The sequence below is a fragment of the Lasioglossum baleicum genome, chromosome 9 (genome assembly GCF_051020765.1).
Source record: "Lasioglossum baleicum chromosome 9, iyLasBale1, whole genome shotgun sequence".
Classification (NCBI taxonomy): Eukaryota; Metazoa; Arthropoda; class Insecta; order Hymenoptera; family Halictidae; genus Lasioglossum; species Lasioglossum baleicum.
The window spans coordinates 2,776,991-2,803,682 of NC_134937.1; the positions used below are offsets into that span (position 1 = coordinate 2,776,991).

At 35.8% G+C, this 26,692-nt stretch overlaps 4 protein-coding genes across 16 annotated transcripts in view; 2 read left to right on the forward strand and 2 right to left on the reverse strand.

Moving 5' to 3' along the window:
• The first annotated feature begins 1,273 nt into the window (after positions 1-1,273).
• On the forward strand, positions 1,274-5,439 carry LOC143211832 (hydroxyacylglutathione hydrolase, mitochondrial-like). Of its 5 annotated transcripts, none has more exons than XM_076429860.1 (6): positions 1,274-1,437; positions 2,246-2,397; positions 3,318-3,433; positions 3,511-3,853; positions 4,645-4,748; positions 5,069-5,439. In XM_076429860.1, the coding sequence occupies exons 2-6, from the start codon at positions 2,367-2,369 to the stop codon at positions 5,339-5,341; spliced, it is 867 nt and encodes a 288-aa protein (XP_076285975.1). In that variant the 5' UTR covers positions 1,274-1,437; positions 2,246-2,366; the 3' UTR covers positions 5,342-5,439. The 5 variants fall into 5 exon arrangements, with proteins under 5 accessions (XP_076285975.1, XP_076285977.1, XP_076285976.1 ...); XM_076429862.1 differs by having other exon boundaries at positions 1,275-1,437; positions 2,246-2,352; XM_076429861.1 differs by lacking the exon at positions 2,246-2,397 and having other exon boundaries at positions 1,276-1,437.
• LOC143211837 (uncharacterized) lies at positions 5,326-9,151 on the reverse strand. 4 transcript variants are annotated; one of them, XM_076429870.1, is made up of 4 exons: positions 9,013-9,151; positions 6,453-6,857; positions 6,302-6,372; positions 5,326-6,158 (listed from the first exon to the last, which is right to left on the reverse strand). In XM_076429870.1, the coding sequence occupies exons 2-4, from the start codon at positions 6,549-6,551 to the stop codon at positions 5,615-5,617; spliced, it is 714 nt and encodes a 237-aa protein (XP_076285985.1). In that variant the 5' UTR covers positions 6,552-6,857; positions 9,013-9,151; the 3' UTR covers positions 5,326-5,614. The 4 variants fall into 4 exon arrangements, with proteins under 4 accessions (XP_076285985.1, XP_076285984.1, XP_076285986.1 ...); XM_076429869.1 differs by having other exon boundaries at positions 8,815-9,054; XM_076429871.1 differs by lacking the exon at positions 9,013-9,151 and adding an exon at positions 7,772-8,060.
• A 135-nt stretch (positions 9,152-9,286) lies between these two features.
• The window catches only part of LOC143211830 (monocarboxylate transporter 9), a 187,298-nt gene continuing 169,892 nt past the window's right edge, over positions 9,287-26,692 (forward strand). For 2 of the 4 annotated variants that reach the window (XM_076429848.1, XM_076429852.1), the window contains exon 1: positions 9,288-9,429. The gene's annotated coding sequence lies outside the window, so the exon portion shown is untranslated. Of the gene's footprint in view, positions 9,430-26,692 lie in introns of all 4 variants that reach the window. The other 2 variants (XM_076429847.1, XM_076429843.1) reach the window with 2 other exon arrangements.
• On the reverse strand, positions 11,922-25,658 carry LOC143211840 (uncharacterized). 3 transcript variants are annotated; one of them, XR_013009550.1, is made up of 4 exons: positions 25,589-25,658; positions 23,485-25,523; positions 21,222-23,427; positions 11,922-20,439 (listed from the first exon to the last, which is right to left on the reverse strand). XR_013009550.1 is itself a non-coding variant. In XM_076429875.1 (3 exons), the coding sequence occupies exon 3, from the start codon at positions 16,836-16,838 to the stop codon at positions 16,404-16,406; it is 435 nt and encodes a 144-aa protein (XP_076285990.1). In that variant the 5' UTR covers positions 16,839-20,439; positions 21,222-25,523; positions 25,589-25,658; the 3' UTR covers positions 11,922-16,403. The 3 variants fall into 3 exon arrangements, 1 of the variants encoding a protein (XP_076285990.1); XR_013009549.1 differs by having other exon boundaries at positions 11,922-19,181; positions 19,285-20,439; positions 21,222-25,523; XM_076429875.1 differs by having other exon boundaries at positions 21,222-25,523.

Sequence of the window (26,692 nt, forward strand, 5' to 3'; positions counted from 1 at the left end):
TCGAAGCAATTGCTTCGCCAATCATTAATGATTGGCCACATTAGTGTGATACCGTGCTGCCCTCTCAAAAACAGGCTGAATCCCAGCCCGGCCGGCAGGCCCTGGGCTCGAGCCCCCTGCAGGTGATATTCGCGCCATTTTGTGCACAGGTGCCCGGCTGAATCGGCCTGTCTGGGTCTCGACGCAGCTCCAAGCGTTGTGTTTGCCCGTAACCTGTAGGTCAGAGGCTCTGCTGGCTGGGTCCGGTGGTAGGCTCTGTCAGACTGTGCTGTCTGGGTGGTTATACTTTCTAGTTATATTTTCTATACATATGTACGAATATGTATAATATGTCTATTGTATATAGTATCAGAATTTTTCAGTGGTGTTAGTTTTATGGGTGATTGTTGAATATTATAAGATATACACCGATTACTCTTTAAAAAAAAGTATGAGAGAAACAAATATTGAATTTTCAATTTGGGATGAAAATTCGCCTGCGCAGTTTTTTTTTTAGATGCGCCTGCGTAGTTTTTTTTAGATGCGCCTGCGCAGTTTCTTTATTAATTTCAAACAGTGTTGGGATATTGGACGGTTTTTTCGTGCATGCGCGACGATCTTTGCGTCACTAAAGTACAAAGTGGGGCTAAAATGGGGTACCTTGGTCACCCCGCAAAATTTCGCAAAATTTTTTTTTCCGATTTTCAAATATGGATGTTTAAAACACACACAAAGGCGTATGTTATATTAAAATTTAATGTGTCCATATAATATGTAATATATAAACTTCTGAACTCTTCCGGTACTTTCCTACCGGTAATAGTTCCCCACTACCGTGCAATATCCCAACCGAAAAAACCGTGCAATATCCCAACACTGGTTTCAAAAACTAATAAAGACCCGCCATTGAAATTTGATATTCAGACCCTGAATTTCAGGATCCTTTCTTTCCCTGTCCCCCTTCCGCAAAATTTCAGCTCGTAACTTTGTGTTATTATTGTCAATTAAACAAATAAATATGATCCGAATTATACATCGTATTTGATGTACATGTCTTTTCGGAAGAATGTCACGTATGCTTTGGTAAAAGTTTCATGGAGAAAATAATGAAAAAGAAAAAATTTTGTCACTGGATTAGTATTGTCTCATCTATATACTTGACCAACTTAACCTTGCAAGTATCATGCTAAATTTTGGGAGTTCGGATTTCGGATTCGGGCTTTGCAGCCCCTCGTGCCTCGTGGTGGTGGGGATAATTTTTTCACAGATATATCTCTGGTATCGTGTATGTATCGTAGCGCCTTTTCACTTATTCATATCGGGAACTGTCGGGAACCGCGACCGCGACGTCCGCGACATTACTGTATTGAGTTTTGAGTATTGCATATTGCATCGTCTTCCAGTGAGCAGTTAATTAAGACCGCTTTTCTTAGCAGTACATCTATACATAATTAAAAGGCAAGTAGCCTTTCACCTAATAGTGTTTGATATCCGCCCATCAAAGCATTGGGACCGAATTAAATTGTTAAACGTAAATATATCAAATGAATATGTTGAAGGCACTATTTCGTGCAAGTCCTTGGCTTGAAAATACATTAACATCTCTATACTTCAGGGGTACTTAGATTTTTATTATCAGTCTTCTATATAATTATCAATGTATCGTTATGTGATATTTTTCATTGGTTATATTCTTGTCGTTTCATGCAATACACGTCTTTCAATAATTAACCTATTTATGTATATTGAATTTATTTAATTGTCGCTAGTTTTATGCAAATATTTTTTAAAAAATTAGATAATTATAATAATTATGCATGAAATATATTCTAAATAATGTATATATTGATGTTATATGTAATATTTTAAATACAGAATTCGTAATTATTCAATAATTTAATAATCTCGTAAATAGCCTTCTTTTTCAGTTAGAAAAAATGTGAACTAACATAATATTGCATGTTTTTAAGGTACAGTCAGGGACGATATTCAAAGAATACCTCAAATGTAGGTTATTGGAAATGAGTGTCGATCAAATTATATCGTCGATACTCCTTTCTCGGTATCTTTCCGCTTACTCTTATCTCTAACTGTAAATATACTATTAGGCGAGTGCAAAAGTTCGTGTCCAATTTGAAGATAAACCGTAAGAGGTTATAATTTCAAGTAAACACTTTTATCGATCGCTTACATATATTAGTCACTATCAGTTTCTACAATTGTCTTCGCCTAACATTTTACAAGCTGCTGGATTTCTTTTTCATAGAAACTCTGTGTGACTCCTCTTCGAAGAAGGTCTCGATTGACATCTTGATTGAAGGTCTTGAAATTATTCTGTAGAGACCTAAACAGACGAGGATCCGAAAGAACAAGGTCTGGGAAACCGGATGGTTTTCTTGAATTTTTGCATCAAGTTTAGTGAGTCTCGCACAGTACCTAGTCGATGCAATTGTTGCACCAGGTGGAAGAAGCTTGAAGAAAATTATTCCTTTGCAATTGCACTAAACGCACAACACCTTTGTTGGATGCAAGTCAACGCTTACTGTACTTCCACCTGCTTGTTTCCAAATTCTTTTTTGTTGCACGTTGTTGCACAATATTCACTTTTTGTCACCTGTTACAATTCAATCCAAAACAGATTTTTTTTTATGGTATTCAAAGAGAGAAACAACTGCAAAGACACAGTCTAACTTACTCTTTTCCGTTTAGGAATACGATGCCCATGTATCGAGCTTGGAGTTGAATTTGAATTTCTTTAAGTGACAAAATACAAATTCTCAGTATTCAGCTTTTCGGTGATCTCCTTAATCGTAATCTGCGAGTTATCTTCCACTAAGCACACGCAATGTTGCCATCGATACCAGAACGTCGTCCAGAGCAGGATTGATCGTTTAGAATAGTAATATCACTGTTTTGAAATTGACCAAACCACTTTTCAATTGTTCAGAAATCGGGAGCATGGTCCAAATAAGTATCTCGAACACTTTTTATCACGATTCTAATATTCGCTCCTTTTCAAAACTTGTATAACATAACATAGTGAAAATGTAATTGTTTAGTTTTCCATATTGAAAAACTTCTGTTAATTACAAATTGACTTTAATCGATGGTGTCCGATTCAGAAATGTCTCATGATGGTACTATCTTTTGATAGGTACATAACATGACACCGAAAAAAAATCCGAATCTGCGACATCTGAAAATTAGACACAAACTTTAGCACATTTTGCGCACTTTTGTTCAGATTTAAATTACTAAGTTTATGCATGACTGTCGATATATGATAATATATCACTATATACGACACACTTTCCAATTTATCTCGTTTATTGTTTTAGCAAAAAGTACATCTATATTTGATTCTTCCGCATCGAATAGACTTTCGGTATTAATTCAACAGTCCAATATGAAAGTTCAAGTATTGCCAGCGCTCGAAGATAATTATATGTATCTTGTATGTATTACAATTACTACATTAATCTCCTATCATCTTTATATCGTTCCGTTAACATTTATTTAATATCTTTAAAGATTATCGACGAAGCGACGCAGGAAGCCGCAATTGTTGATCCAGTGGATCCCGATGCTGTTATCTCAGCTGTTCAACAAAATAATGTAAATTTGACAAAAGTTTTAACAACCCATCATCATTGGGATCATGCTGGAGGAAATGAGAAATTATGTAAACAGATTGGTAACTTGCAAGTATACGGCGGTGACGATAGAATCGGAGCTCTTACGAATAAAGTGAAACACGATGATACTTTCAATATCGGAGAGCTTAAAGTCCAATGCCTCGCAACGCCGTGTCACACCACCGGACATATCTGTTATTATATTTTGGGAGATCAAGATACTCCGGTAGTATTCACCGGTAAACAAATATATTCTATTTCATATATCTACAGTGAGCGAAATCCGTTTAAACGCACATACAAAAATAAGGATTTTGGGGCTAAAGGTTCAAAATTTTAATAAGAAACGTTTAACAATAACCGAGGATTATAAATATATTTATATACTATCATATTTGTACATACATATTTACCAAAATATCTGTATAAGAATTTTTACAAACAAAACCATATTTCTAACAAGTTCGTTTAAACGCACACGTAAAGAAAACAATTTGAAATTAAAAATACATGAACATTACAAATTTAATATTTTGTATGGCCGCCATTGCTTTGAATTAAAGCGAAAATTCGATTGGTCATTGAGTTTACATTGAATTCACAGTGCATATAATTGACACAGATCTACAAAACGTATTTTTTAAATTTTCAATATAGGCCCACATAAAAAAGTTCTAAAACGCAACTTTTAGTATTTTTTCTACAATTCCGATCAATTGCAATTTTTGAAAAAATTTCTTTTCACATCCTGTAGTAAACTAATTGCTCTAGCTTCCCAAAAAGTTCAAAGCGTATAGTACAATATTAAAAAAGTTATCGTGTTTTTTAGAGTGTCCGAATATTAATTCGAGTAACTGTAAATACGGAAAATTTCGAAGCATAGATGTTGAAAGTAAAGTTTTAGCAACGTAAATAACTCCATTTTGATAACATCATCTGTCCGTTTCTTAAACGAGTTTCGCTAACTGTATACAATTTATATTTCATTTTTAATTGTGTGTTCTAAAAAGTAATCGATATTACCGAATAGGAGATACACTGTTTGCTGGCGGTTGCGGTAGGTTCTTCGAAGGTACCGCAGAGCAAATGTATAAAGCGCTTGTACAGGTTTTGGGATCGTTACCTAATGAAACTGTAAGCATACAGTTATTACTAATACAGTTATTTTTGTTCCAAGTTATTATGGTATACAAAACATTTTTAATCGATTAATTAGTTATCGGTTAACTGTTGTTTCGCTTTGGTACTTTTATATTTTGCGAAACAATAAATTTTCAAGTAAAATCAGAAGTAGTCTTGGTAGCAGACGATGTCTTCCTTTTTGTTACAGCCACTTATTTATGTTTATCCAGTTAGATTTTCGAAAATGTATACCATAATATGGGAAAGTAGTAATGTGTATCTTTCATTTATAGTAATCTTTAAAAAAAAACCACATTCTGGATGTTTTGCAGAAAGTATATTGTGGTCACGAGTACACAGAAAGTAACTTGAAATTCGGAAAACACGTGGAACCACAAAACGAAGCTATCATTCAAAAGATAGAATCGGTTCGTGTACAGCGGGGAAAGTTTCAGCCTACTGTACCTAGTACTATTTCAGAAGAGAAACAGACAAATCCATTTATGAGGGTACACGAAAAATCGGTAATGGACCATGCCGAAAAAAATGATCCGATCGAAACCATGGCATTTCTTAGACTAGAGAAAGATAATTTCAAAGCATAAATTTATTACTGTTACAAAAGAGACAACAGTGTTTACATAATCATCTGTTTGTTAATATAAAATTGATAATTTGACAATACAAGGTTCTTCCATAAAAACGAGATTTGTTTTCGTTACGTATCAAAGTACACGAGAGAGCAGAGTTAATCTTATTTATAATATTTTATTTTGGATCGCTATACATAAATATTAGCGTATGTGCAAATATTTGATGATAAATTACGTATTTACAAATGACATTTATCTTAAATACAAAATAGAAATACTATTGTACTACGTTATATTCAAAGACATTTGATTCGGTGTATCTTCCGATTTTTTATTATAAATTTGCATTTCGGCAACATATTTCTCTTTGGATCGTTCGTACATGTCGTAATAGACCTGAAAAAATGTGAACGGTAACCATTTAACAAATCTGTAATACATAGATAAGTGTAAATAACTGTTAACTGTTTTTCCAATACATACTTTTTTATCTTCGGAGCTTAGAGATTTCCAAGTAGTTGCAAGTTGCCTAGTAAGTTCTTGTTTGCTCGGTTCGGGTTCCCCAGCTAAACGTTCCATCACGCGAGGTCTTTGCTCTTGACAGAATTGGAAAAATGGATTTGCTGGCCTTTTCGGCGCGTTTGGATCCGTTTTTGCACCTTTCCTTTTCGTTCCTTTCTTTGTCCTTTCGTCTTTGGAATTGTGAGCAGTGGCCTTAGCGCCTTTCTCTTGTTTAGATGTGGCTTGGAAAACATTGTTTTCTTCAAGGACTCCCATAGGTGCTTCGCGCCAACGATCACCATGTTGATCCAAACGATCAATTAAAAATCTGTAACACATGAAATATTTTTTCGAAACACAGCACACATCATTACTCACTAAATTAAATGTAAATTAGTTTTGGACAACTTTCTTACGAAAGAGAACATTTCGATGGTACATTTCAATACATAACCTATAAATCAAACTAACTTTTTTTCCTTTCTCGTACGTTTAAGAAGCTTCCTTACTCGTTGAATTCGGTAAACCAACCTTTCATTCTCCTGTAATTGAAAAGAATTCAAGAAAACTTGGAAGCACAAACGAATTACGAGATGTTTAGATTAAAAAATTGTTTTTCAACCTGCTGCAAAACTTCACATCTATCTAACAGTAATTGGTATTTTCGTTTATAAACATTAAATTCTTCTGGTTCTACGTCGTATTCAGATTCGTCTGACATTTTAGTAATGTATTGTATAATTAAATTGAACTAATATTTTTCTGCATTGTTTTCATACGGTGTCAACAGTTCACGCACACGTTTATTTACTGTGATGAAACTTCGGTATCACAGATGTCGCTAGTTCCAATAATTATCATTCTTTCATCGGTTTTCCCTTAGACCTTTATATGGTCTAATTATTCTATTTACAATAGAATACGGCTGATAATGCAGGTCGATATTACACACAGACTTAGTGCCCCTAATCTTAAGCCTGTGTATTACATTGTCCATTGATAATACAGTGTCTATCGTCCATGTAAACTAAATTTATTGATCAAAAACACAAAAAAAAATTTTTTTTTTAATTAAAAAAATGACAACAAAAAATATGCTTACATAACTATTCTTTTAAAAAAGAAAAATTTGATCATTTGTTGAAGGTTCGAGTGGAATAGGCAGTACAAAATAGATATTGTATGTCGAAAAGTTAGTAATTCAGGAGATATTTCAATTTAAAAAACTCTAAAATACCATTACTGTCGTACTAAGACGTTACATAAATAAGTAAGTAAACACTAACGTCTTAGTACGACAATAATGGCATTTTAGAGTTTTTTAAATTGAAATATCTCCTGAACTACTAACTTTTCGACATACATAGGTTAGTACTTTTTTATAACGAATGTCCAGCTGCATCGATTGATGTATTAAAAAATACCCCATTCCATTAAAAAAAATGAAGGTGACCTTGAAATCTCATTAAAAAATTACATGAAAAAAAAAATTTTGTTGGTATCTTATGAGCCCCATTTCACCATTCAACTTTGTCCTTCAGACATTTGACGTATCTTTAAAAACAACAAAGATATTCAAGGTGGTCAAGTTAGCTGGGACACCCTGTATATGTAAAGGTTGGAGCATTTCGTAGAAATACAGTATTTAGTATCTACTGAATTTATACTATTTAATATTAGTCAAACATTATGCATAAGAAATCTAGTATTTCCTTCACTCCTTCTAAGTATACTTCTTCAAGCTGTGTATTTTGAATGGATATGCAATTATGTTTTAGAAAACTTTTAGTTGAATTATGTTAAAGTACAGTATACATATAAACTATGCATTCCTAAAAAACTGCTTGTTTCTTATTAATAATTACGTTAGTATAAAAAGAAATCTACAAAATACAAAGTTTTGTATAAAATAAAAATTATATCTTCCATATAATTATATACTTAATAGTTTGCTGAGTATCCTTCAGTTTTTATAACATGCCTTAGGCGATTTGGCATATTACTAATTATTTCTTGCGAATAATCCTTGCTAATTTTATGCCATTCCTCTTCTATCCTGTTTTTAATTCTTCTCTATTATGTATTGGCGTTTTATGAACTCTGCGGTCCAATTCATTCCACAAATTCTCAATGGGATTTAAACGAATATTTAAGTACCTATATATTTGTCTAAAATGCTCTCGATAAACACAATTTTGCCTATGCTATTGCTAGATATGCACCGCCATACAATTACCAATCCAACACTCGTGCTTCACCGTTGGTTGCAAATGTTTTGATGTCAGTTCTTGTCTTAGAGCCTCTTTCTTCTATTTATAGCGTTAACGGTGTGGGGCTGCATATCTATCAACAATGCGGGTGAAATTTTGTATATAGAGGACATTTTAGACAAATATAAATATGTACATATTCTACAACACAAATTTTAAAAAATACCACAAATATGGGGATTAAATTTTATCAAGACCCAAAGCATAAAGCTCGAATTGCGCAGGAATTTCTGTACGATTGTGCAAAAGTATTGAAGCCCTCTTCCCAATCCCCTGACATAAATTCCATTGAGAATTTGTGAAATCCCATTGAGAAGAATTAAAAAACAGGATAGAAGAAGAATGGTGTAAAATTAGCAAAGATTATGCAAGAAAATTATTCGCGAGAATATGTTATAGCAAATGAAGGATACCCAACAAAGTATTAAGTACAATAATATAATTTTTATTTTATAACTTGAACCGATAAAGTGTCCCAATATTATTGTGACACAAAACATTGCATTTTTGGATTTTTTTTTTAACAAACCGTTTTTTAGAAATACATAGTTTTCACTGTATTTTAACGTAATTCAACCGAGTTTTATATATATCCATTCAAAATACACAGCTTAGAATCAAAAATTATACATGTGTATGAATATTTTCGTGACCGACTGTATATATTTATAGATATAAACATAAATGTATATGAAACATGTGAATTTTACTTACGTATATATGTATATATGTATTGAATAATTATAGCTACATATAAATTTTAGAAAAACAATTCAATCTATTTATGGAAAGTTCATGAATGCATTGTCATCAATAATTACTATTTCTACGAAGTAAGAAAGAGAAAAGAGATATAAGCAAAGGAATTGGTTGTATCGAACGAAACTGAAAATGTTTAATTTTTCAGTATACTTTTGCGATCTAAATTGCGCCATCCCTGCGTTTCCGAAAACGACCAATGGAAGCGACGAAAGAAGGGTCGCGTCCAGTCGCGTCGATACACATGCGCAACTAATAGCCTGGGCTCAAACAGTTGGTCAGGTCAGACATGGTCAAAACACGTAGCGGGCCCCTCGGTGCGTTATTACTTTCCTTTCCTACTATTTGAAACGACACGTTTTCCGTTAGCGTTATTTCCTCTATTCGCCTCGCCGTGTCGCGCCACCGCGTCAACAATTTTCGTTGCCCTTGGCTTCTTCGTCCTTTCTTTGTCGGTGTTACTCGCTTTCGTCGGCTTACTATTTGCAAGTTACCTATTGTTTTCCGCGTGTACAATGCAGTGCATCGCAGTTTTTTAGCATTCGCTCCAGATTGCCAGGCTGATTTCCGGTGAGTAGAAACAAGAAAAATATTCTTTTTATTCATGAACGTGCTTATATTTGTTCACGAGTGAGCCTACACGTTATTTAGATCAGATTTGATCGCGTGCGTGGAAACAGACAGGAAGGGGTTTTCGACGCGGCACGCGCGTGCGAAAAAGCTTGCTCGCGAGATCAATAGCAGCCATTGCAGTTATGGTAACGCGATCAGCTGATCCTTATTTTGTTTACAAAAATCTGCAACTCTATATATATATTTAGACATCGTTTCCAAAACGTTGGAGTCCATCTTTATCTTTCTTAACCTCGCAACTTTCTTGGCTTGCCGGACCTCCATCTTTTTCTTCACGCTATTTCTCAAAACTCTTCAACGTCTGTCGAACAATTGCAATCGTTAGCGAATCTCTGATAAACAAAACATCAACGCTATTTATCGCTAAATTATTATTAAATATATACTAACTCTCTTACGAACATGTATTTGCTGCACCCTAATAAATGTAGTATCATATTCGATACATAATTTGATACGTTCGTTACCAGTGCCACTCGTGTGCGACGACCATGATTTTGCGTTTTCCATAGAGAAAATCGTATCCGTTTCACGCATGTCGTTATTTCGAATTAGAATGTATAAGTTAGGGCGTGCTACTTGGAGAATTTTACTCTTCTGTACTACCATTTTCATTTATATTTTATAAGAATAGATTGTTAGAAACATAACGGCCGTTGCCGAAATGAACACCGGTAGCGAACGATTAACCTTGTTAATATGTAATGCTACATATTTGAGCTCACTTCCTGTGTAATATTCAAAAGTTTCCAGGCAGCCTTTGTGAACATTTATTTAACAAGTGCATAACTATTCCCATGTAATTATAATAAGGTGTAAATATATGTATATGTCTGGACGACTGGAATCAGACTAACAGCAAGTATACGTATTTATTAACACGTGTTTCTTCCTGCGTTACATATTTACGTGTATATAAATACATATACATATATGAACATACAGCTTGTCAAATCTAGCTGTGCGACTGAATGTCTCCCGCAAGGGGAAATGTCCCCGCTGCACAATGGTAAATAGGCGGAACCTCGCAACGATGGTGAACTGATCGTCACCAGTCAAACGATGCACATGGCGACAATTCAGTTAAAAAGTAAAGTGACACAAATGTATTCATACAAACATATAAACAGTTGTTTTGTATGTTTGCTGCTGTAAGAAATAAGGGACAGTACTCACTTTTGACGAGGTGTGTACCTTACCGTTCATATGTTGCATCCTTCTTTCGTCAAGTGCGGTCTTTGTTTTTGTCTGCGCATTCCTAAGTTTTGGTCAACCGCACAGCTAGATTTGACAAGCTGTAGTTGTAAAGTTTACTATTTTTCTAAAAATGATTATATATTTGTATATTTAACGGATGTATATAGTGATTTTTGCAATTCCCAGCATCAGTGCTGAGCATTTATATTGGACATTATAAGAATATAGAGATGGAGCGTGTACTAGCATTGTGGGCAAGGGGGATGTTCAGGATTGCAGAGGAGGCAGGGGCACATTTACGCCTGAATTTGATTGGTGGCATTTCTGCGCATACTCTGTACTGCCAAGTATGAAAAATGTTTACAGATTGTTATACAGGGTGTCCCAGTTTTTTCCGGCCAAACTTTGCCAGCGTGTTCTACATGCAAAAGTAAGAAAAAAATGTTATATGAACATATGCTCTTAAATGTTTTATTAACGAGTTAACATTTCAAAATGATGTCTGTTATTACGAATACAGGATTGGCACCTAAGAAATATTGACCCTATCGTATTACTCATTTCTTCTCCGCTGATATTCCCTTACAGCAGCTCGGGCACTTTCATTACAAAAACCATAAATAAAATGCATATCAGCGTATTCACGATTGGAAAATTCTCGTGGCATCTCGATATGAAGTCGTACAGTGTACTAAACATTATTTGCTCAGCAGAAATCAATGTTGATATCAACTACTTCTGCAAGTAAACATAAGAGTTTATGTAAACACAAATAGAGATATTCATAATACATTCGTATGCTTTGTCGACGAAATGCCAGTTCATTATCATTTTGTATTATTAGTTATAACTTCTTAATAAAACATTTAGGAGCATGTGTTGATATAAAATTTTTTTCTTACTTTTGCGTGTAGAACACACTGGCAAAGTTTGACTGGAAAAAACTGTGACACCCTTATATCTGACAAGTTGAATTAGGAAAGTGATAGTTGACCCTTTGTCCTATAATAACGTATGACACTCGTGATACGAATTATGTCCAAAATATTGTAATGAACGTTGTTAAATAATTAAAAGTGAAGAAAATGAAAAGTTATAGAAATTTTCGATAACGGCAAATCTACATTTTTTTATTTTATGCAATTTGTAGTTACATATTTCATGCTCTTATGTACAATTTCAAATAATTCATAAATCTTTGTCTGAAAAAAATTCTAGAACGAGGGATTAAAGAAAACTAAAATTAGAGAATATAGAAGAGAAATTAAAACGTGTAACACGAATTAAAGAACACTTGAACATTTGAAATAATTTGTTATTTATAGTTTAAAATCATTATTTTTATAAAATGAAGAGGTGTTATATAGAACGGAGTCCTCACGTTGCTAATTCGAGGCCTTTCACCAATTAAATTGATCTGCCCCTCAAGTGCCTCAGTCTTAGATATTTTCATCGATGACCAATATCCTGTTACATTTTCAATAGGCATCATCCTTTTATAGTATATAAGATTACACACGCCAAGGAAATCAGACTTTACGTAAAGAGGACTGACTAATTCATTGCGAACGTCATAGATGAAGGAGGTATTATATGTATACTTAATAATTAATGAGGATAACATAAATGTTATATATTTTTCCTTATAATATAATTAAAAATAGGGTACAATAAGTTTTTACACATAATAGGCTTATATGTACGTATATCTTTATTTCAGCGTTTTGACCAAGAAATGGACTCTTTTTTACAACATAATAAGCTTATATGTACGTATATCTTTATTTCAGCGTTTTGACCAAGAAATGAACTCTGTTTTACAACATAATAGGCTTATACCAGGCTTTGGAATAAACTGAACTTGTATCAGTTCTTGTATTGTATCAATAGATGTCCACACCAACTATGAGGTACTATCGTTGACGCATTTTTTCTTATTCCACTGTCTCGCGTTAATAATGTGTAAAATCGCGGAAAATTGACTGTCCTCTAAATAGAGTTAGTTTATTGAAAAATGATCGCGCGGTAGCTATTTGATTTGTCTATTTTATTTATCGCTACATAATGTAATCTTATTTTAACAATTGAATGTATTGAATGTGTCGTATGATTTTCCATTAACCCGTGATCGTTGTCATGATCTTTTAATTTGTTAAACAAATTGGCATTAATAAATTTCACTCGCGTTGTTCTTTTGATTGAACAAGAAAAGCTGTACGTGCCGCAAATGCTCTTTATTTGGTTTGAAACTAGACATGTTTACCACAAAATAAAAAGACGCTAACACGAAATCATTTGAACATCAATGGCGTATTTCAACAAAAAATTGTTATTGAAATAATAATGAGAGTAATGGATAAAGTAACAAATTATAAAAATATGTTTATTTGAACAATTGTTTCAACAATACGTTGTTATTGAAATTTGAAATAATAATGAAAATGATGAACATAGAAAAAAGTTTGTGTACATTATGAAACACAAGTAACTGGGTTTGACGGGTTACTCGGGTTACGAGAACCGAACCGGGTTCGTGTTAGGATTCGCATCTCTGTTTGTAACCCGGTTAGACGGGTTACGAGAACCGAACTGGGTTCGGGTTAGCATTTGCATCGCTTTCTGTAACCCGGTTAGACGGGTTACTTGGGTTACAGAAACCTTCCTCGGTTAACCGGGTTCGGGTTAGGGTTAGTTCCGCGGTTCGCATCCCTGGTTTAGACCGTGAACATGCCCTTGCTACATATAATTATACAAAATTAATACCATGTTATTGTGTTATGTTATGTTAACATATACTGTGCATAAGCAATTTAAATATTTTATATACAATTATATATACAATACAACCAAGACAAATTTAAAAATTCACTTATTTCAGATATGATGGAAACACATCTCTGAAATGTTCTGCGAGTCCATACTTTTCAGCCATTCTCGTATTGTGTGTTTCATTGTACACATTTAAGTCGTATCTATCGACTGTTGCTATTTTTTTTTGATGCACTGGAGGAGAGACATCTAATATTTTTGTATTATCCAGTGCCTGTACGTAACCTGTATTCATTTCAATATCATGCCTGACCAATAATCTTTTGTATGCACTAATAAATTACGACACTGCACAGTGGGACGGATGGCCATTCTCGGTGGAAAAAAATCCTACACATTAGATGCGGCTAGTGATATCAACGTATGTGGTGTCGTTGTAAAGAGGAGATCTCAATCTTTAAGTTTATGATAATTTTAATCGAAAAAAAAATTTTCGAAAAATTTTTTGAATTATATATAATTTTTTATAGATAAAGTATCATCAATTTAGCACTCGATTTTTAATATAAAGGAAATTTTAAGAAAATTGAACTTGGTGGAGAAAAATCATAGATGCTTCTTGAAACCGATTCAACTTTTGTGTTAGGCGAAGAAATTAGATTTAACATATATGCAGCCTTTAAAAATAATATTTATGTAAAAAATATTATATAAATTACATAAACAAATATAAAAAGGAATAAAAAATGCAATAATAATATTAAATAATAAATAAATAATGTAACAGTAATATTAAACAAGTATAACAATAAAATCTAAATATAACAATATAACTACAAAAAAAATATAACTATAGTTCTTTGGTAATATCACTGTCGCTGTAAACTAAGAATACTATCACTATTACTACTATTATAATACTTCGGTATTAGACGGTATATTAGCTGGTATATTTATTTACAAAGATATTCTTCTTTCTGTGGCAAGTTACCCATTTGTTCTTAAAGTCACGAAATAATCTTTCCAATTTACATTTCATTGAGCTTTCAGAACTTTGTGTGACATCTTTGATATCAAATTTATTTATGATATAATTGTATATCGAATTTATATTTTTGGAATGTCTATCCGATATCCATAATTCAAAAATTTCTAGTTTCGATACTGAAACAGTTGAATCTAAAAAATAAAATACAAACAATGTAGAAGATGTCAGCAGCTAATTTCTGTGGGAATTTGTTTTAAACAGTCTAAAGTAACTTCTATGCAAATTTTATGGCAAGATCTTTTAGCATTTTTCAGTTATTCAATTTTCAAGTGGGTTATATGGCATACAAAAATGGTATTTGTAAAACCAACAAAATCTTTACGAAAAACATTATTTAAATAACTTATATATGATCAAATAGGTACTTACGGGTAGTAACATTCTCCATGGCACTTAGAAAAAATGTTTAACGGAAAATGACTTGCTTAAAGGTAAGTTTTCTAAGCAAGCTAGCTGAAGAAAATAATTTCGATCGCTGCAGTCTAACAAAGTGATACTTTCAGTTTCACGTCTCTGAAGGCAATAAATGAATTTCTTCTATGGCTCTTAGAAGAAGTAAACATTTCTGAGTTATCTCTGCGTGTGTTTATATGACGTTTTCCCGGCTAGCATGCCCATTCAGTCCACTACTGCAGCGCACCGTATGCACCGTACGCACGCGGCGCGCACGGTGATACAGAAATTTAAAAAATTGTAGCAGGCGGATCCGCAGCATTCCGCAGGGTTTTTTTGTCAGAATCTCTTTAGTATAGTTTGAACTTTAAAACAAAAAAAGTTTCACCCCGGCTATCCCTGGCGGTTTTTAGTTCTGCTCTGTTAAAGTCAAGTAAATTACGTAGAAAACTGGTACTTAAACAATGTCTAAAAATTATTAGTAAAGGACGTTACTAACAAACTTTGTGAACATTAATGTAAACATTTATTTATATTAATATAGAAAATCGTGCATAGAAGCTTAAAGAATCTTATTTATTGCTCTGACACAAGTTTCTTTGTAACGAATATAAACGTACGATTTCGCCGTATTACGGTTCGGAGTTTTCACGTATTGATTTCTATGCTTATATCACTGTTAAATGAATTACTATGGGTATAATTAGGGTCAGTGAACATTCCCAAAGAAGTATATATGAATGTTATATCTATTTTCTGACATGACTTTTTTCCACCTAAAACGGCCATCCGTCCCACTGTGCACTGTGAGGTTGGGACACCACCCACTTCCGCCTCTTACTGCGCAAAAAAACAATTTTAGATGATCTTGACTTGTTTTACATGTCAAGAAGTATTTCATATTAGAATCGCGCGGTTTCACGTATGTGTCAAAAATATTAAAGAGTCGACGGTACTGCAGTCAAGAGGCCTATAAAACCGGCTTTTGGACATTCCACCTTTTTGTTTTATTTTGGACAAATGCGTCAATTCTGAAATTAGCCTTGGACACCAAACGACTTCATTAGTGTGTGTTAAAGGACTTTTCAGATGTGTTCCCCATTTATTTCGCACATTCAGAAAACCAAATATCGTATTAATACATCTTATGAATCGTGCGGTTGCATCGCAACCTTCGAAATCCGATATATGCAACACTTGCGAACAAAATTCAATGCTGTCCGCAACACTGGCACTAACAATTGAACTAACGATTGAAGTTTGGATTCTATCATGGCAAGCGATACTCGGTACAATTGATAGATGTTGCCTCGCTGTGGTACGTTGTGAAGGTCGATTAAGGCGATAAAAGTATTGACGGTACCAAATCCCATTGCCCTAGTAGTTATACAGAGCGTGATGGCTCTAAGGGTGGAGGTAGCTCCGGACTTGGCCGTCCTTTATGCAATTATTTATAGTCCGTGCATTAAGATGTTATAAGAAAGGGGGCCAAAGGCGCTCAGAACTAAGCGGCCTGTCGAGGAGCATCGACCGCATTTTGCAGACATGTCGCCGGGTTGATCCAAACGGCCACTGCTCCGTTCACCTCAAGTCTAGTAGCGCAATCTGGATGTTGCTCGCCAACAAGACTAGCTGCTCCAAGTGACAACTCCAAAGATGTTACTCCACTGCTTGGAGACCAGAACTTGACGACTCGGGATCCGATCACATTCGATGATAAGTAGTGAGGGTCCCCTGCTACGACGTGAGCGATATCAACACACCGGCCAGCGACGTTCCGCTTCTTCTGTTGAACCACAGGAGGAGGAATCGCGGAAAACTGAGATGTGAGCTTTATTGGACCAGGATCTGTACACGCCAAAGCCGAATTCGTGGCATTGCCACTCCAGTTAACTTCACCCATGAAGTGAGGAGCGAGGCGATGGCCAACTCGCTGCATCAAATTGGAGTATGCATGAAAGTCGGCGCGTAGATGAGCGTCACTATACTCAGCTGGATAAACTTGATCCGCGTTCAACACTAAAGCGTCGGGACTGAATTGGACGCCAGGGATGCAACAGTGATCTCGAAATACGTTCCGATCAACCTGAGGTGTTTCCGCATTCGCGTAACGTTCTAAAACACCGCGGATGTTGTTTGGAGTAAGAAACTGCGCGGATATCTCGGGATCTGGTACTTCTTCAAGCACAGGGTAAATGCTGTGCCACACTTCACCGTCAGGGTGGAGGTAGCTTCAAGACGGTCGGCGGCGGCCTGACCAGTCCCTACTCCGGGAAACAGCTTAGAATGGAGTGCTTTTGCCAGATCATCAATCCCTGCTGCACCGTATTTCTGGGTACTGAATGCAGCCCACATAAGCGCACTCTTTTCGACTTTCAATATTATATATTTTAAGTTTGTTTGAGTGTGTCTTTTGCTATACCTACCGCTTTATGCACTTTTTCTTTCCACGTCTGTGTACTTCTATATATACTCGATGAATACTTTTATTGTTCATCCGAGTTCTGAGGGTAAAACGTCTTCAGTGCCGTCGAATTCATCTGGACCACTGTGCTACAGTGAGATTACGTGTCTCAACCGAATTCTTGAGCAATTGTACAACGTTACTGCTCATTATCATTCAGTGTCTGTTATATCTTTGGACTCCCACCAATTCACTTTATTCATATTTCTTATTTTGTTTGTTATTGGTATATTTGTCCTGGTTGTTGATCGCTTTTATATACGAGCTGACGTCCCTCTGACTGCTTAACCTATGCAGGTTGTTACTGCTACACCTGCTCCACCCCGTAGAATGGCGGGTCGCCAAAGATCCCGGCGTAGACACCGCCGTCGTAGACGCCCAAGATTCAACCTGGGGAACAGAACACCGATGGTATTATCCGGTGAAGTTAAGCATTTTGAACACGGCTTTCTCATCCACTTTTGATGAGTTTAAAATTCTCTCCATCTCTGTGAAGTACTTGCCTAATGACTCACAGACTGAAACTGGTTTAATGGTCTTTGCTCTTCTCGACCGTGATGGTTTTGGAGGATATGGCTCTGCTACCGCAGTATCGTGGTTCCCCACTTTGTCAGCTATGCCTGGAGCAAAAGTTGGTCCTCGATATCGACCAATGACCCAAAGATGGCGACCAACAGAGCCGTCTGCCCGAGATTGGTTCCGACACGCTAATGACCCTATTTTGTGTACTGCCTATGTTTGCAACAATGGCAAGGAAGCGGATACACTTGGTACCATGGTAGGGGTACACTTGGTAACATGCCACGTAACGTTTTCCTCAAAGTACAGCTTAGGCTGTGGGGCACGCAAATTGTTATGAACTGCGGCACTAGGAACAGTTATAACCTCATCTTCATTCATTGCTGGGATGGAGAGATAGTTCTCATCATCATCCTCAAACTCACTACGTGAGACAAGTCTTCCGTATTCAGCAACGATATCGAAATCATTTTCCTTACATAATAAAATTAAATCGGTTGGATTTTCGAGATCTTCATAGAGGACATATAAAACTGTGTAATCCTGAGTTGAAAACGCCGAGGCGACCATACGTTTTAAAACGCTTATGGTATACATGACAGAGTCGGTAAGATTAAAAGAACGTAATCCAATATATAGTATATGGAAAAAACGTCTAGGGTTGCATCCCACCTGTAGGTAAACACCCTGTATTCTCCCGAACAATTTTGCACATTTTTGAGCATGTGGCACGGGTCAAACATGACATTAATGTGTGGTTCCCCAGGCACAGGATGTGGAAAGTGAACTTGAAACGTTTCAAAGAAATTTTGTTCTTCTACGCTTCTGTACACATTCATGATTGCGCCTAATTTCTCCGCCATAGCAAAATGGTCACTTGGACCATCTAATGTTACGCAACACGCAGTTACGCCCACCTTGTGTAAGCGAATAAAACTTTCGCACACTAAATTTGCTTTTGTTTCACCGTTTAAAGTATCCATTAAAAAATAGGCGATTGGTAATTTCCAGTTTCCAACTAATAGTATCACCATTATAACGAACGCGTGTTTGGCTTCTAACAAATCCGCCGATGATGCCAGCACCAAAATCTACGTGGCCACGCATTTTCCCATCTCGACCCCTCTGGTAACCTTTTTTATATTCATTTCGTCTATGATTACCGAACAAACTAATTTTTTCCGTTTTCTTTTAATTTGTCGGACTTTTCTTGTGGTGTATTAAATGATTCGTCCGTTAAACCTGGTTCAGCAACCACGCTAGTATTCCAAGTTCTAAGGACGTCTGGATGTGGCAAAGCTAGATCAAATGTTTTTCGTATATAACAGTACGCTTTTGGAAAATAAAAGTGGACAGTTAAAGCGAACGCACGCAAGCTTGGAGGATATTTATCCCTACTTACTTTGCCTTTTCTATTTTTGATCATTCGATTGAATAACTCCAAAGAAGTATGCTCGAGAGCTAAAAGATTATAGAACGCATTCTCGTAAGCGAAAAAAATGCTGCATTGATTTGATTCAATTCTATTGTATAGAATATTATTTCATTTAATGCTTCTCTTAAAACGTAAGAAATACACACCTATTTACTTTTGAAAAATGAAAACGATTCACCGCGATGCCAAATGACTCGGTGTAATAAGTGTCCTCCGTCCATTGTATCTCCAAAATTTATGTCTCCAGAATGTTGCTCAAATGCCTTATAAATAGAAGATTTAAGTCCGCGTTCCTTTGCATACTCGTCTATAACATAATTATTCTCCGGCTGCTTGTATTTTTGGACGAGTTCTATTAAGCGTATTTTGACATACCGTGCGTTTGACTCGGATCTTCATCGAGTAATGCCTCCAATTCTGTATCTTCAAATTTTTTTGGCTGTCCAGAGCGAGGCTTGTCTTCAACGCTGAAATCACCATGCTTGAAACGTCGAAACCATTCCCTACATAATTTATCAGTTGGGAGTCACGGTGCCAGCGTTCAACCATGCCATTGGCGGCCGGATGATTGATTGATTGATTGATTAATTGATTGAATATGTATTAGCTTTCTCAGCTACTTTTGTTTACATTCATAGTACATTACTTTACATTTGTTATAACAAATTCCTTCAGCATTCTCTTGAATAAATTCGTTGTCCAACATAAATATAATTGCTGGATTGACCCTATCCTCGCAGCCGACAAAGAAGCTATTAGGTTCAACATTTTGAGCGATCATCTTTAGTAAATCTCCCTTAACAAGGATGATTTCAACGCAAAACCTCCACATTTTACAAAAGCTATTAGATATCTGGCTATCGAGTTGTGATGCTCTTGAGCACAACATAAACTTTCCAGATGTGTATTCGAAGCGATCAACATCACTTATGCGCAGATTGACAGTAAAATACAAATCAGGCACTTTGGTTGCGTTTGATATTACAATGATGATAGGCACTCTTGACTCTGATGTCATTCATTGGTCTAACTGTCCGGTATCTCCAATACCGGAGATTCTGATTGTATCCATGTGATCTAAGATCTGACTATATCCGTTAGTTGTCCCTGCCTTGGTCTGATCTGTAGAGTTATAGAAGGTCTGTAATATCTATTTTATACATTGCAATTGTATAACATAGATATAATATATATGTATACACTCTGTTCAAGTCCTGTATATGTTCGACATTATATCAGTACACGTACTGATGTCATCAGACGTGTCCAACAACTCGCCATTTTCTTCCAACACGGAATCAGTAATATGGTCGAGTTCGTGGAGCCTGTCTTCCTCCTTTATTGCGTGGCGAATGAAATTTTGCCAATTCTCGGTGGACACATTTTCGATGGCTTCGTCTACAAGTTTGCGGACATCTGCTAACTTGTACGTCGTATTCCGCGCTCGGATAAATTCCTTAACTTTTGCCTATGCGAGCTCAATGGGGTTTAGCTCGCAGTGGTAAGGGGGAAGGCGTACCACGGTACATCCATGTTCTGTGGCATATTCATCAATGACGAAGATGTTAGGCTGCCGATATTTATCAACTAAAGCTAATAATTGAACTTTGACGTTCCGTGGATTCACCTGTTCCCCCTTACCCTCGAGCCACGTGATTATTCTATCCCTTGTCCAACTCTTTGTTGGATACTTGGTCTTTTTCACGCTATGGTATGGCGCATTGTCCATAACAATAACTGCCCCATCTCGCAGCATGGGCAAAAGTTTGCAGAACCACTCAAAAAATGTGTCCCCGTTCAGCTCATGATGATAATCAGCAGAGTCTTTCTTCGACTCGAAACAAAGGTGGGCCCCAGGTACAAATCCGTCTGCTGACCGACGTGCAAAATAATTAGGCGCTTACCTCTTCCGGTGGGAGCACGTATGCCTATCGATAAGCCCCTTTCTTCGGCGTTCCTTGGGCAGCTGACACTCGTGTCCACCCACAATCTCGTCTTGCAGTCCCCGGCGTTGATCCATGTTTCATCGAGGTAATAGATGGGGCGTCCTTCTGAGTAGAGGGGCTAGGCCGGTTTGCTCATCCTTGGCGAGGGGGGTGCGGGGAGAGGGGAGGTAGGATGGGCGAGGGGGGTAGGGGAAGGGGGAACTTGGGGAGGGGGTTGGGGAGGGGAGGGGGAACTGGAGGAGGGTGGGGATAGGCGAGGAGGAGGGGGAGGGGGTAGGGGGTTGCTCTACCTTACCGACTGATTTGTAGTACTCTACCTTACCAACAAATTAACTACTCTACCTTACCATCTCTGCTCTTTAATCATCTTTTTCCTAACAAATTTAACCTTTTCACAACAAATTAAGCACTCTACCTTACCAACCCCACTCTTTTAAGCACTCTACCTTACCAACCCCACGCTTTAAGTTAAGCGCTCTACCTTACCAACTCCACTCTTTAAATTAAGCACTCTCCTTTTTAAGCGCTCTACTCTACCGACCCCCTCACCAATGGAAAAACCTCATCTTATTTTTGCAACAATTTTTACTTCACAATCTAATTATTTATACACACAATTTTTAGGAAAAAAGTTACAATTTTTACACTCTTCGGGAATAAACAACAATTTTAAATAAGTGACAACTTTTTTCTTCTCTACCAGGGAAGAAGCGACAATTTTTACACATGCGAATACAATTTTTACTATCAAGGAAAAAACCAATGCCGCACAACAATGTTTTATTCGCTGACCAATGATAACCTTTTGCAATCGCATTAACCCCTGTAATCTTCGCAATAAAATTATTTGACACATATCTCTTTGACCAATTTTAATCATCTCTGTGACTGTAGCAATAGAATTATCGGTAGATTTGACATCTTTACGACTGTAATAATTAAAAAATTAGTGGCTATTATCTTGTCCAATGATAACCTTTTATAATTGCTATAACCTCTGCGACCATTGTAATAGAATTATTTGACACGTATCACGATAATCTCTTAGAGAGAGCCCCCCCCTGGTTCAGAAGCGGCATAGACTCCTGATACCAAATTTTAACTAAGAACTTTTTTAACCAACTACTTTTCTACGATAAAACAGACGCATTAAGGATTTGTGGGAATTAGATTAATTAAATATAAACATATTTTTTATTAAATGATGTTTTATTTCATTTTTATAAAAGACAAAATGACATCTATAGCACATCACACCCCACATTCGTCCACACCACACGGTGACAAGTCAATTGTTTTGGGATCTACACCAATCGGTACATTACCGCAATTTTCTCCACGAATAAATCGACATTGTCTTGACCAGCTTTTATGTTCCACCATTGGATCATCCTCCTTTTCCCATTTATGTAGTTGTATATTGCATTCAAAACATTCCACCCAATCGTTAAAGTCCAGGCAGAAAAATCCTGCTGCAGCAAGTCTTTTAGGCTCGACAATATTTGAATAAGTCCAGTCACGAAAACTGTCAAGTCTTTCACTTTCCAAGCGATAATCAGACGTGGGTTTTGCTGGTACATGATGAGGGAAACGCATCATTGTGACTAAAAAATTTTTTACCATTGTTATTATCGTAATTTTTTTAACCATTCCCAAAATGTCTGTACTTCATGTAAGCCACAATGATATATTGGCGTTTTTAAATAACTTGCAGGCGTGTGGCAATGGAGGTTGCACAATACATTGTTATCAATTTTGTATGTAGGGCATTTTAATAATGTATCATATTTTGGACAACCAAGTGATTCCAAATTAAGCGATTTTATGCCTAATTGTTGTAGTAAATCTTTTTCAATGTTTCCACCTTTGTAAGCTACTACTGGATGTTCATATGCGTATACAAAATTTTCTATTACATTGGATAGCTCGTGCTGCTTGTATTGTTCATGCCCAAAATCTCTAAAAGGGATTCCATGAACAAAATTCGTGACATATCTAGCAGTTTTTTTATCCGCGTCAGATAGGTCATAATAATTTCGGCCTAATTGGAAATCAACTTTTTTAAAGCAACCATTCCAAACATCAATTATTGCCAATTCCTTACAAAAAAATTTTTTTCAATACCGAATCCATCCATATCAATTATGTGTGTGATTTGATTCATCTGAATAAAAAAAAGTGTGAAAATTTTAAACAATTTAAAAAAGTTTAATATACTTACTATTGATAAATAACTTGAGTGTAATGTGTTGAGGTGTTATAACTTTTGTATGTACTTGTGTAGATCTATTTTATTCGATACACTTGAGCGTAATGCGTCAGATGCTATAACTTTGTTTGGACTTGTGTAGATCCTATTTATACCATCATCTCTACCCCCCCCACCTTTTGTTTTATTCTCCGATATCGCTATCAGTGTGGGAATTTCATTTTATGAACATCAGAATTGATTATATAAAGATTATGTTTATTATTGTAAAAGTAATACATTTTTTCATGTAATTTTTCGAACAATGTTTGTTAATGGATTATACTCTACTATGCTATCATGTATTATTAAGCAGTATGCAGTTGTCGATGGAGGAATGTCCGTTCTACATTCAAATTCAATTCGTACATCAATCGTAGCATTTTTTAATGTTTCATTTTGACGAGAACAATCTAGAACGACAAGTGGAGCGTATTCCACGAAATTTGCAACGTTGAGTAACGCATCACCGTTTCCATAGTAGGATTCTTGAAATTTGGCATACATATCATAGAGCAAGGCACATTTTCCATTATCAAAATTAATATTTAAATCATCGTACGGATAAGTTTCTGAATTTAGATAAAGTCGAACGTTAGACAAAGAACAATTATCGAATCGAGTAATCTTTTTACTTAAATTATTCTTTCGCGTAGTTTGTAAAGCAAATATTACATAGCGGGGTTTTTCCATTTGGGGAGCGGTTTTTATTGCCCACGTATGCTTCGTGGTTGTCTGTAGCAAAGGATATTCATACAATCCCCATGATCGAAAGCTCATACTGATAGGTGTATCATTACTTAAAATACGCAACATAGAAAGCTTATGTATTTCATCCAATGTGACGTGTGGCATTCGCCATTGAATTTTATATAGATCTAAAATAGGTTTTGTTTTGTCCGAAGGACTGTACAATGCGTTTGCATTTGTGTGCGAGCGAATCAAAATCAATTCATGTCGCGCGTTAATTACAATGCGTTTGTAATCTTCGCAGAAGCCTAATAACATGCTCATGGATATGCAAAAATTGAAATTTATCGGTGCAGTGGCTGTGGCAGTTTTTTCTCCAAGCATCGTTTCCTTATGAGTCCACCCTGCATTGGACAATGCATTGCTTCTCATCGTGGACAGGCTAACATAATTCTTTATAGTTGTAGCAGTACCCGGATTTCTGTTCCGATCGATTTCAACCCCATTCAATTCGTAGCGTATTTCATCGAACATGAATGCAACGGCATTGTTGTCTAAAGATGTTGTTTCGATAGATGATGCACCTGTTGTAGTTAATTCAAGTTTTCCGGGTAAACTAAGTTTTCCTTCGATATATAGAAAGCTACTGCAAGGTAGCGTGTACAAATCTTGTTGCTGAATGGGTATTCTTATCTCATCATTGTTTCCAAATGTTGTGTTTGCATATGGATTGTATGCGTGTAATTCAATTTTCGTTATTCTATTGTCAAAGATCGGTGCCTCCGAAATACTCAAAATGTCATCGAACATGGTGAACTTCTTTTACCCCTTTCACTTTTTTAACAAAGATTCACTTTTTAACAATAAATCCCAAAGATTGTAGATATTTCACGTTTTGTGCAGTCAATGATTTATTAATTAATGTATTCTTGTTTATCACGTTGATTGTTGCGTTATTGTTATGAATTAACATTGCTTTGCCGCGCGTGTAGTCGCACCGTAATTTCTTCACCACGAAAATCAACTAAACGTCCGGCTTGATCTACGATGTGAATCGTTAAATTGTCTATTGCTCGCGTGACGATGGGAAGGTAAATGACTTGTGTAGGTGTAGGCATGTAGTCTAGCATCACATTATTTAATTCCATATCTATTACGCATGATAGATTATGACGTATTGATAACATCTTCTGGAATATTAGAGTGTATGCCTCTTTCTTATCAATCCATGGTAAATTCTGATTCATACGTTTAACCGGTTCGGGATCCATCGGAATCATATATGTTGTAAGACTGATAATTATAAATATTGATTCTATTATCTGTAACAATATGTTTCATGCTGATTCGATATCGACTTCGTTTAAAAATATATAGAATGACATACCTTAATAAACATCTTTACAACCAGTAAACGTCAAATATGTTAGAAATGATTTTCCATAATTGTAGTACAGCTAGCAGTGATTAGATGGTTCGATGAAACAATACTTATATACTAATAAGTGTTTTTATAGAATGTATTTTTAGCAATTGACCCCTCGATAAACTTTTAATCTACAACAACATATTCTACGCGACGACATTAGTCATTTATTATGTGGAAAACTACAACTTCTTCACACATTTAATTCTTTTAGGAGTTGGGATATGTCATTTCTATTTTTAAACAATGATTCACTTTTACATATTCCCCCCCACCACTCCTCCTCATCATATAATTAATAATATGGGTCTAATCATAAACAATCTTAACAAGATCATCGTGCTAGACACATCGCAAAACAATGTCGAATGAATTATCTATCGAACTTATTCGAGACATTATGACGAATCTCAACACAGCTACTGCGGAGGGTCGTAAAAAGGATTCATCAGGGTTGACGAATGATGGCGACGATGACAAAGCTATTGTTTTAAATAAAATGTTATTGGAATTTATTATAAGTTTGATAGACAAAAAGCGTGTAGAGTCTCAGACTATTGAAAATGTGAAAGCTCCAGTTGCAGCGAAAGGCTACGCGGATGACTCCGTTGGTAAGAAAGCGATAACAATTGATGGTGTGAAATACGTGCGTATTGAAAATATTGAAACAGATAATTCGACAATAAAACAGTACGTTGATTCATACATTAATAGTATGAAAACCACACTCACCAATGAATTCCGTAAGAATGTTGATAACAAGATTGAAAATCTCCGTAAAAATGTGGTTAGCAATGAACTATTGCATGAAGCTAAGCTGAATGATATTGATAAACATGTGAAACAGCATGAGGAAAAGTTAAATGAGTTTGAAAAAACGGAGATACCTACAAATTATAAAGAATTTTATCGTGATAAATTTTTTAAGCTTGAGGATGATTTGATGGAAGTAATGAAGCGTGAACGTAAAGCAGATCGTGAAAAAATGAGTGCTTTTGCTAAAAATATTGATAAATTCAATAATAAACTTTTGACAGTTGAATTTGAAATCAATAGAAACATGGA